Raw genomic sequence first — 11580 nt, 5'->3', positions numbered from 1 at the left:
AACAATAAACAATAAATAAATAAGTAGCTATTGAAATAAAGTGCTTGATTTGTAATTGAAGACTGCCATGGTTTTAATTTTTCTCCATAAAATGAGCATGTCTTAGGCTACTATGCCACCTAATATGCAAAGACAACACACTCGTAGGTCTAAACGAAAATGTAAAAGAAGCTGCCAGAATGGCAACCCCAGAACATAAATTAGCAGAGGAAAATAACGTGATGTCAGATGCGCATTAAGCAACAAACTGTTCAAGTTTCTGTTCTACATTGCATCAACGTTAGCAGGAATAAATATTCAATAAAGTATAAAACTGTCTCTCAAAGTTTTAAAAGCTCTCCTTCAGTTGGCGCAGCACTCTCATATATCACTGTGATGCATGTGTGTCCCACTGAGTGAGATGCGTACACACACACACAAACTTCTGTTTGGTAGCTGACGCTGACTGAAAAACTTAACCACAATTTAACTGGATTGCTAATGCGTGCAAACGGTTTTAAACAATAGTAATGCCATCACGGTGCACTTGTCTGGTACATGATAAACGTTAACACGAATTAATATTCAACTACGTATAAAAAATATCTCTCATCATTAAAGCTCTTCGTGAGGGGGGGTGTGCTATGATATCACCGCGATGGCAAGGGAACTCCGCCGGAGTTACAACACCACGGAACCACGGAACAACGTCGACATTACTTAATCCTATGACCGTTGTTCGTAACAGCTACCGTTGAATAGATATAGACACAATGGCAAGCAGTTTTATAGACGAGGCATTCGGCATTCCTGTTTACCATTTGGACCCACAAACTTGCTTAGCTAGTTTCAAGCAAAACACATATAGAGCATGCATTTGGCATTCGTGTTTCCACTTTCAAAGTGTATGGCAATATTTCAGCTCAGTTAAATAGTTAAAAGATGCTTTGAAAGTTTAAAACTTACCGTTGTGTTGAAGAGCAGGCTTCCAGCACTCTCCTAGTGGGGGAGGGGCTATACATGGTCTGCACGTGCACTGCAGCGTCTCAAGCAACACTGGAGCTGCCTGTGGACGCCTGTCTGTAAATAATGCCGGATCGGCGAACTTAGCAGCCCGCATAGGCTGATGCCGATACACGTAAAAAACGCTCAAATCGGCCGGCCGATGTATCGGTCGATCACTAGTTAACAGAGATCATTCCCGGACTCTACTGATACGTCTCTTTCACATATGAACTCCGGACAACACCCTGAGAATCAGATCAGATACCATCCACATTTGCTTGTTCACACATGCAGCACACAACAGCAGATTGTCCGTGTCCAACGTATTCACACATGTTGGAAAAACTGTGACTGGTTTGGGCGAGGGGCTGCGCCTGGGTAGGAGGCTACAGACTGCTTCATATGGATGACTGTTTTTGTATTAACTATTAATATAAATATGGAGACTTCGGTTATGGCGTGGTGCTAGTGGGACGCGTCTCGGCGAGGCTCCTAAGCTAACTTACTGAAACAATTATTCACGAGACCGCAAACAGTTTAAGCTTCACATATACTCTAAACCAGTGGTTCTCAAATGGGGGTATGCGTACCCCTGGGGGTACGTGAAGGCACTCCAGGGGGTACTTGAGATTTTAAAATATATTTTAAAAGTTGCATCCATGCAAAAATCCTTTAAAATGTATCATCTAATAAATTTTCAAGAAAATACAAGTACAAGTTCATAAAATGAATTTTATATTCAGTAAGCTATTCAGTTTCACTATCCTAAAAACCAGAGTCTCCCCCATACCAGGATGGTTCGACCCAACCTGTCATATGCCACCTAGCATCACCTGTCAATCACTGTCAAAACTCAAACAATGGAGTCGTGGTTGAAACGTAAAAGCAATTCATCTGAGAACACGGAGGGACAAGTGGCAAAGAAGGCCAAACCAGAGCCGGCAAAATTTCGGCTGTATCATGAAGATTATGTTTTGATTGGATTTACGTCCACAAGTTGCAACCCACCCAAGGCACTGTGTTTTTTCTGTGGGGAGAAACTAGCTAACAGTAGCATGAAGCCGGCACATCTGCAACGTCATCTCAATACAAAACATGGATGTCACGTCGGTAAGCCACCTGACTTTTTTAAGAGGAAACTGTCTGAATTCAGATCTTCTCAAGACACGATGCGGAAGGCCTCCACAACATCAGCCAAAGCCCTGGAGGCCTCTTATGCAGTGTCGTTGCTCGTAGCTAAAGCCAAGAAGCCATTCACTATCGCTGAAGACCTGCTCCTTCCAGCGGCTGTAGTGCTGGCTGAGACTATGCTGGACAAAAACGCGGCGAAGAAATTAAAGACTGTGCCTTTGTCAAATGACTCTATTTGCCGCAGAGTAGATAGAATGGGAACAGACATTGTCGAACAAGTTGTGGGGAAACTTGGCGACTCTTTTTCACTCCAGCTGGATGAATCCACAGATGTCAGTGGAAATGCGCAACTTGTTGCTTTTGTGAGGTACATTGATACTGACGACATTTATGAGCACATACTATTCTGCAAAAGTTTGGAGGGGAAAACAACAGGAGAGGATATATTTGATGTTGTCAATGCCGCTTTCTGTGAAAACGGTTTGAGCTGGAAATCCTGCAGCAGCATCTGTACAGACGCAGCAGCATCAATGACGGGCAGCGCGAAAGGACTAATAGCGCGCATTAAAAAAGAAAACCCCGACGTGATGTGGACTCACTGCGTCATACACAGGGAGGCATTGGCGTCCAAGAAAATGAGCCCTGTGTTACACGATGTTTTGAACAGCAGCATCAAAGTGATTAACTTCATTAAGTCAAGGCCACTTAATGCACGCCTGTTTCGCCGCCTCTGCGAAAATATGGGAGCTGAACACACACAACTGCTGCTGCACACAGAAGTGCGCTGGCTCTCTCGAGGGAGAATCCTCAACCGGCTGTTGGAATTGAGATCCGAAGTCCACGCCTTTCTGATTGAGCACAGATCTCCCCATGCCACCTTGTTCCAGGACCCAGACTGGGTGGCAAAGCTGTGCTATCTGGCAGATATATTCAGCAAACTGAATGAACTGAATATGGCTCTGCAGGGCAAGGACACCAGCATTTTAAACCTGTATGACAAGGTGGGTGGCTTCTTGAAGAAAGCAGAGCTGTGGAGAAGTGCCTGCGCACAGGAGGATTTCACCTGCTTTCCTCAGCTGGATGATTTTCTCTGCAGTGAGGATGTGGACAGAGCTCCAGTCAAGCTGGTCATAGTGGGACATTTGACCAAGTTGATTCAGGATTTTCATTCCTACTTTCCTGACATGGAGGAGAAATCTGCACAGCTGGATTGGGTGAGAAACCCGTTTCTCTTGTCTGAAGCAAACCGAAGCAAGCTCCCTGTCACCTATCAGGAGAAACTCTTGGAAGTGTCATCTGATCGTGGCCTCCAGATGAAGTTTGCCATGTTCACACTAACTCAGTTTTGGGTGTGTGTGAAGCAGGAGCACCCTGACCTGGGACAGAAGGCTTTGGAGCAGCTACTACCCTTTGCCTCCACATATTTATGTGAGGCCTCCTTTTCTGCAATGACTGTGATCAAAACAAAGCAGAGAAACAGACTTTCCCTGGAGAAAAGCTTGATCACAGCAGTTGCCTCCCTGCCACCAAGAATGAACAAGATCCTCAGTGAAGCACAAGCCCAAGTGTCTCACTAAAATGTCTCACAAAATGCAAAAACACTCAGTTCAGTGCCATATTCACTGTTGACAGTTGGTAATGTTAAAATGTCTTCTTTTTGATTCTTAAAAAGATATTTTAAGATAATAAACATTTTTTTTTTTTATTTTGAGCAATTTCTGCTTTTATTTAAAATTAAGTTAATGATTTCTTTTTGAGAGCAGATCTTAACTATGACCCCAAAAGAGAACACTTTATGTTGATGATTGTTTTTATGTGCACAAATCTTTATTTATAATTAAGTTCATTTTTTTTTTTTTAATGTTTTAGTGATATCTTTTCATTTTCAAATAGTTCAAGAGAGACCACTACAAATGAGCAGTGTTTTGCAAATTTATGGAGTTTTAAAGGGTTCATTTTATAGTTTTAAATGTGTATATGGTCACTGTGTTCACTACATTAGTTTGATCACTACATTTAAGTGATGAGAAATATTTGCAATACATTTAGTTACGGATTATTAACATTTAAAATGTGTGAAATTGTTTTATTTTTCAAATGTTTGAATTTTGCACATGTTTATCAGTTCCAAAGTTTAATAAATCAGACACTGATGGCACAGCGCTCTGTTTTAAGTAATTTTTTTTTTCAACTAAAAATGCTTTGCGCTGGTTAGGGGGTACTTGGCTGAAAAAATATTTCACAGGGGGTACCTCACTGAAAAAAGGTTGAGAACCACTGCTCTAGACGATAGAACACCAGACAATACAATGGTTGGAAAGGCTCAGAAAGCAGCTCAGCAAAGCTCAGCAACGTTGAGAACACCAGCTACTTCGCAAGCTACTGCTAGCTCATCCGCTAATAGCGGAGAGGAGAAGGTGGAAGCTGGGACGGCAGATGGACTTGGCACCGAGGTCCTCAGCGCCTTACACTCGATGAAAAAGGACTTCCCTGATAAATTCGAGAATGTGCTGGCCGGGATAAGTGGTCTCAAAAGTGAATTACAAAGCCAAGCTAACAGGATAACAGAAACCGATGACAGAATTGGGAGGGCTGAGGACAATTTACATGCTTTGCACAGCACTATTAAAAAGCTGAAAGAAAAATGCGCCACGTTGGAAACGAGAGTAGAAGAGCAGGAAAATAGAGGACGTCGCAACAATTTAAGAGTTATCGGCCTCGCTGAGAAAGCTGAGGGCCAAGACGTGCTTTTTTGGAAGGATGGCTACCAAAAGCTCTTGGCACAGACATCTTTCCCACCCCTCCCGTCATCGAGAGAGCGCACAGGATGGGACGACTTAACGCTGGCCAGGATTCAAAACCAAGAGTGGTAATTATGAGATTCCTCAACTATAGAGAAAAAGAAAAAGTTATGCGAGCAGCACAAAGACTGGGAGATGTGCAGTTTGAAAACAACAACGTCCGTTTCTACCCAGACTACTCGGCAGAAACTCACCGGCAGCAGAGGCTCTTCGACGCAGTGAAAAGGCAGCTACAGTCCATGGGTCTCCGCTATGGCATGTTCTACCCGGCCATCCTGGTAGTCACACACAACAGACAGCGACATTCATTCATTCATTCGTCCAAAGAATAAAGGGAGACACCATCTCCACATCAGCGCTGGACGATGGGTAGACTGAACAGAATCTTCTGCACCGGGGCTATCCCGACACCGATTGTTTACATGTGGCCAGAGGTAAATAACCTCATAATGTAACGTTAAAGGAGAACTTCGGTCGATTTAAACATGCAGCTTCATTGCTCAAGCTACCCTTGACTTGCCAGTACCGAAGACGCAAACAAATTTGGTCCAGCCATTACAGAGCTCCGTGAACGGAGATGTAACATTGAACGCTAACAGCATGGGGTCAGAACTTTACACTGTGTTTTAAGCGTCTTAACATGCTCCACATCTCACACCAAAAGTTATGCAACATCAGCAGACACCTTAGCACACAGCACTGTAGCGTGTATGATTCAAACTGAATAAAAAAGTAGTTAAAACAGTGTGTTTGTGCAAGGAGCTACCTACCTGTTTGTTGACATCCGTGTGTTCCGGTAGCTAGACCAAACTAGTCAATCCGTCGAGCGTGCACTTACTCCCTCACTGGCGGAGACGGAAACGTAATCCAGCATTTTCGTGTTTATGTTCATAATGTACATGTCCATGTTACAGCCTGTCATGAGCCATGAGCCTTACAATAGCCTGTTAAGTGCACACTCGATGGATAGATTTTTCCGCTGCATAGCTACCTTTATGCTAATTGGTAGGTGAATCAGAGATTAAGATCACATCCTGGAATGTAAGAGGATTGAATAAACTTATTAAATTAAAATCAAATCAAATCAATTTTATTTATAGAACACTTTTCATACACGGACATGTAGCACAAAGTGCTTTACACAAGAAAGATAGAACAATAATAAAGAAAGCCCCTCCCTCCCTTGAAAATATCAGCAGTCTCTGCAGACCTGAGGTTCTCCGGCAGGCTGTTCCACAGGTGGGGGCCATAGTGGCTAAATGCTGCCTCACCGTGGGTTTTAGTTCTTGGTTTTGGTATGGATAAAAGGCCAGTGCCGGAGGACCTCAGGGTCCGCGAGGGTTGATATGGTAAAAGCAGGTCAGATAAGTAGGAGGGTGCAAGGCCGTTAAGACAATTAAAAACCAGTAGAAGAACCTTAAAATCGATCCTGAAGCGGACGGGGAGCCGATGCAGTGACTCTGAAACTGGTGTAATGTGCTCCCGCCCTCTGGTCCTCGTCAGCACGCGCAGATCTGCTACAGATTGTTAACACGTCTCTTCTCTCAGGTGTCTTCCCCCAAGCCATTAAGACTGCAGTCATTAAACCACTCCTGAAGAAGAGAACTCTAGACACATCAGTAATGAATAACTATAGGCCCATTTCAAACCTCCCAATTTTAAGTAAAATAATTGAAAAAGCTATCTTTCAACAGCTGAACAATTACTTAATAATAAATGTTTTGATGTTTTCCAATCAGGATTTCGACCACATCACAGCACTGAGACAGCTCTTGTTAAGGTCCTCGACGACATTCATTCAAACACAGACAGCGGAAAAATCTCAGTCTTAGTATTACTGGATCTCAGTGCTGCGTCTGACACAGTCGACCATAATATACTACTGGACCGACTGGAAAACTGGGTTGGACTCTCTGGTACAACACTAAAGTGGTTTAAATCTTATCTAAATGAGAGAGATTACTTTGTGTCTGATGTGATTAAACATCTGAAGGGATGAAAATGACAAGCGGAGTACCCCAGGGCTCCATTCTGGGGCCTCTACTATTCAACATTTACATGCTCCCTCTAGCTCAGATAATGGAAAAGAATGAAATTTGCTACCATAGTTATGCAGATGACACACACATTTATATAACCATATCACCAGGGGACTATAATCCCATACATACCCTGAGTAGATGCATTGACCAAATCAATGATTGGATGTGTCAGTTTTCTTCAGTTAAACAAAGACAAGACTGAAATAATTGTTTTTGGATCCAAGGAAGAACGACTTAAAGTCTCAGCTCAGCTTCAGTCTGGAATGTTGAAAACTACAGACCAAGTCAGAAACCTCTGTGTTATTATGGACTCAGACATGAATTTCAGCAGCCATATTAAGACAGTTACAAAGTCAGCCTACTATCACCTTAAGAATATATCCAGGATAAGAGGGCTTATGTCTCGGCAGGATTTGGAGAAACTTGTTCACGCATTTATCTTCAGCAGACTCGACTACTGTAATGGTGTCCTTACAGGACTCCCTAAAAACTCCATCAGACAGCTGCAGCTGATTCAGAACGCTGCTGCTCGAGTCCTAACAAGAACCAAAAAAGTAGATCACATCACTCCAGTTCTTAGATCTTTACACTGGCTTCCTGTCTATCAAAGAATAGATTTCAAAGTCCTGTTTTTGGTTTATAAAGCATTGAATAGTTTCGGGCCAAAATACATTTCTGATCTGCTGCCGCGTTATGAACCAGCCAGACCTCTGAGATCGTCAGGTACCGGTCTGCTTTCAGTACCCAGATTCAGAAGTAAACATGGGGAAGCAGCTTTCAGTTACAATGCGCCACATATTTGGAACAAACTCCCTGAAAATTGCAGGTCTGCTCCAACTATCACCTCTTTTAAATCAAGACTTAAAACATTTCTTTTTGCCACTGCTTTTACCTTAAGCAATTCAAGTCTTTGAACTGCATTATGACTCTGACTCTACATTCTTGTTTCTTTTAAAGCTTTTCTATTTTAGCCTACTTGTTTTGATGTTTGTTTCTTAATGTTTTTACTGGTCTTAAAATGCTATTTTTTTTTTTTTTTAATGCAATTTTTAATGTCTTTTAAATGAAATTTGTATGTCTTTTAATGTAATTTGTGTGTGCCTGTAAAGCACTTTGAGTTGCCTTGTGTCTGAATTGTGCTATACAAATAAACTTGCCTTGCCTTGCCTTGCCTACACCAGAGGGGTGTACTGCGAAGCCAGTTTAGTGGGTTAGCAGGTATGTTGAGTCTAAAGCCAGGCTTCCCTGTACTACAAAGGTGGCTCTCTTTTAACCCGGCTAGATCACCATGGTAACTTATGCTTAGCTCATAACCTGGTCCCGACCAGGTTCTGTTCAGAGTTTCAGCTTAAAATCGGCTATAAAAGCGCTGCTGTTTCACTGTGTAACTCATTCGGAGATGGCGTCACCATTCATTGAGAACCCGGTGGACCTGGGAGCAAGAATAATTCGGGCATCACTACGACGTGAGCGGCTTCTTCGAGATCGCGCTGATCTGCTGGCATTTCCTGATGAAATTCTCTATGAGCGATACAGATTTTCAGCCGAGGGAATACGGTACATTTGCTCACTTATTGAGCCGAGTGTCAGGAATGCCACTGGAAGAAGCTGTGCGCTCACTGTCGGGCAAACTGTTTGTGTAGCCCTTCGTCTTTTTTTTCCACGGGAACCGACTTACATTCAGTTGGTGATGCAGAAAATCTGAGCAAGAACACACACTGACAAAATGATGGGGCAACTTGGCTACATACCACTTTGAATGATGTTTTTGTATTTGGCTCTAACTTAATTAGGCCAACCTAGTATTTATTTGTCACAGATAATGAGTAAAGTTACTTGTTTCTTTGATGTGGCCATGAATAAACTGATGAACTGATCAGTGTTTCACCCGTTGTAGGGCAGTGTACGCCCAAACACAAATCTTACAGGCTTGAGCTATTTTCACCGTCAAAAAGCTCTTTATTGTCATTGTACAGGGACAGTAGCTACATTTGCTTGTTTATCCCGACAGTTAAAAAAAACAAAAAACACTGAACATTTATAGCTACGCACACTCAGCCTCGCTTTCAATAAAACACACACGCGCATTCTATAACTGAAATCAGTAAAATTTGAAAACAATATAGACATCATTCAAAAATGAAAAAAGATAGCTGTTGCTTCAGTTTTTTAATTTTTTAAATGGATGAGGGTTAATATGTAAAAGTTGCACAATGTTGAGATTTCAGGAATTAAAACACTAAGGGCTTAATATAATATTGATCATAATATTAATCATTGTTAACTTACGCATTTACACGGTCAGCAGTTTTCTGCCAGCAGCCCTCCCTCGCTCTATTGGTGGCGACAGTGTTACTTTTTGCAGTGATGGTTTCTTTGAATTCTTCATAGTCCTGCATAATAAGAATCTGCTCATCTTGAGTAAAATATGTGGCCAGGGGTCGATCCATTTTCACATGGAAGTAGAATAATATGACATCAAACGCCCCCTTTTATGTGAACGCGCACAGAGCACAAAGCAGAGAACCGGACTTGACAAATTAAGTTGATAACCACCATCGCAGTACCGTTTAACTCTGATTGGGGACTTGGGGATTTGTTGAGCTGCATCATGAGCACAAAGCCTGGCTATGTTGAGCCTCCTACGCAGTACAGGCATCTGGAATGTGGTTACAGGAAATGGCATCGTGCTTGGCACTGGAGAAATTAACTTATGTTGCCAAAGGGAAACTAAATAAGTTTACAGAGATATGGGACACTTTTATGCAGTTCCTGGAAAGTGATCGGACTGAAATTAATGGTTAAATTTGAATGATGGCGCCTGTGGAAGCTGGCGTGCCTCTCATAAATGAACAGGACCACTACTGATTTTTTGTTAGTTTTTTTTTAATCTCTTGTTGTTTGTCTGCTTGTTTGTTTTGTTTTTTTCCTTCCTTGAGTGTCTGCATTGTTGGGGGGGGTGTCCATAGTGTTACTGTTCCTGTGACTGTATATTTTTCTATGTGCAAAACAATAAATATATTGTAAAAAAAAACCAAAAATGATTAATATAAATATCAAGAGTGGAAAGTAATATACAGCAGAGAAGAGTACGATGCAGCTACACACCGTGCATGAAGATCCCACCGGTAGAAAGAGCAGCAGCAGCAGTGTGAATGGAAACAAGCCAGGAAATAATTTTGCAGATGTTTTGCAAAACTTTGATGATGAGCAGTTGAGCACCATTTTTTTCATGTCTCAACTCCCAGACTTGGGACAAGGGAAAAATAGTAAAGTCCAGGCAAATAATTCAGACATTTGCATTCACACATGCAGCTCCATCTTAGATGGAACATTTTACCGTGGTGCACATTTTTGGGAAGCAGAAATTGCTGCACAACTTTCATGCACAAGTCATGCAGTTTTCTGAATTTACCAGACCGTTCCACTTGTTCTAATACTTGTCTATACACTTATAGTCAAATCCCTAACCTGATGGTAGTTAGGATATATAACTTGCTCTAGTTTTGAAATGAATAAACCCTCAGTATGCTGCTGGTCTTTCTTGGGATGCAGTGATTCTTGCAGCCTCTAGAGGTCCCCAGTTAGACTTGTGTTGTGCATCTGTAACTTCCCCTTCTGGTGGCTCTTCATGTAGACAAACAGCCTGAAGTTGGAACACTACAGTGTCTCTCTGTCATATGGAGCAGCAGGATGTGATGTTTGTATACTTAACACTGTTCTCAGTGCAACTTATCTTTACAGTTAAAGAAAAACAGTCATCTTAAGTATGGTGTGATTTACTGATGATTTTCTGTCACTTCAGCTACTCTGCACTGAAGAAAGATGGCCAGCGTCTGTCTGTCCTGCTAAAGCAAGGTCACCAGGTTGAGGCTAAACCAGCCCGACCAGTCACGGTGTACAACCTGAGCCTGCAGGAGTTCAAACCTCCTCTCTTCACACTTGGTAAGCACCTGTTGCTTAATGCACTATTTCTTCTTTTCTACTATGTAATACTGGCTTCTTAGTGTCTGGTCTTTTTAATAGCTCTTTTGATTATCCTTATCCACAATTAAAACAGTTTTATTTCTAACAGATATTGAGTGTGGTGGTGGATTTTATGTCAGGAGCTTGGTGGATGACTTGGGAAAAGGTGAGATGAACTAACCATTCAGAATCAGCCCTGCTGAAACTCAACCACAACAGTAATCTGTTCCTTTGTTCTGCAGCTCTGTCATCGTGTGCTCATGTGAAGGAGCTTATCCGGACCAAGCAGGGTCAGTTCACTCTGGAAGAGCATGCCTTACATGAGGAGCAGTGGACACTGGAAAATATCCTGTGCTCTCTGCAGCCCTGCTCAGAGTCGGAGCAGAAACCAGCAGAGGCTGACACCTGAGGGACACTGAACACATCCCAAAGTGAAAGTGACGTGCAGAACCGGGGTTGCTCTGTCTCCTGATCAAACACAACACACCTGACTTTGACTTTTGACTTATTCTTTCGACTCTACAAACAAAACCACTGTTTAGTGGATTAGTGTAATAATTCTACGCTGGACTTAAGATTTCTAGTCCACATTCCAGTGGTGTTTTTCTTGTCTTTGCCTCATCTGTTATTAAAGTTTTAGTTTGATTTGTATATAA

At 42.2% G+C, this 11580-nt stretch overlaps 1 protein-coding gene across 1 annotated transcript in view; it reads left to right on the top strand.

Moving 5' to 3' along the window:
* Positions 1-11580, top strand: part of trub1 (TruB pseudouridine (psi) synthase family member 1) — a 19969-nt gene extending 8389 nt beyond the window's left edge. Inside the window, exons 6-8 of the mRNA XM_030400087.1 lie at positions 10764-10903; positions 11034-11090; positions 11167-11580. Coding sequence (XP_030255947.1) covers positions 10764-10903; positions 11034-11090; positions 11167-11333 — 364 coding nt within the window. The 3' untranslated portion in view covers positions 11334-11580. The remainder of the gene's footprint in view (positions 1-10763; positions 10904-11033; positions 11091-11166) is intronic.

This window comes from Sparus aurata, chromosome 20 (assembly GCF_900880675.1).
Source record: "Sparus aurata chromosome 20, fSpaAur1.1, whole genome shotgun sequence".
Taxonomy (NCBI): domain Eukaryota; kingdom Metazoa; phylum Chordata; class Actinopteri; order Spariformes; family Sparidae; genus Sparus; species Sparus aurata.
This window is presented reverse-complemented; position numbering and strand designations above follow the sequence as displayed.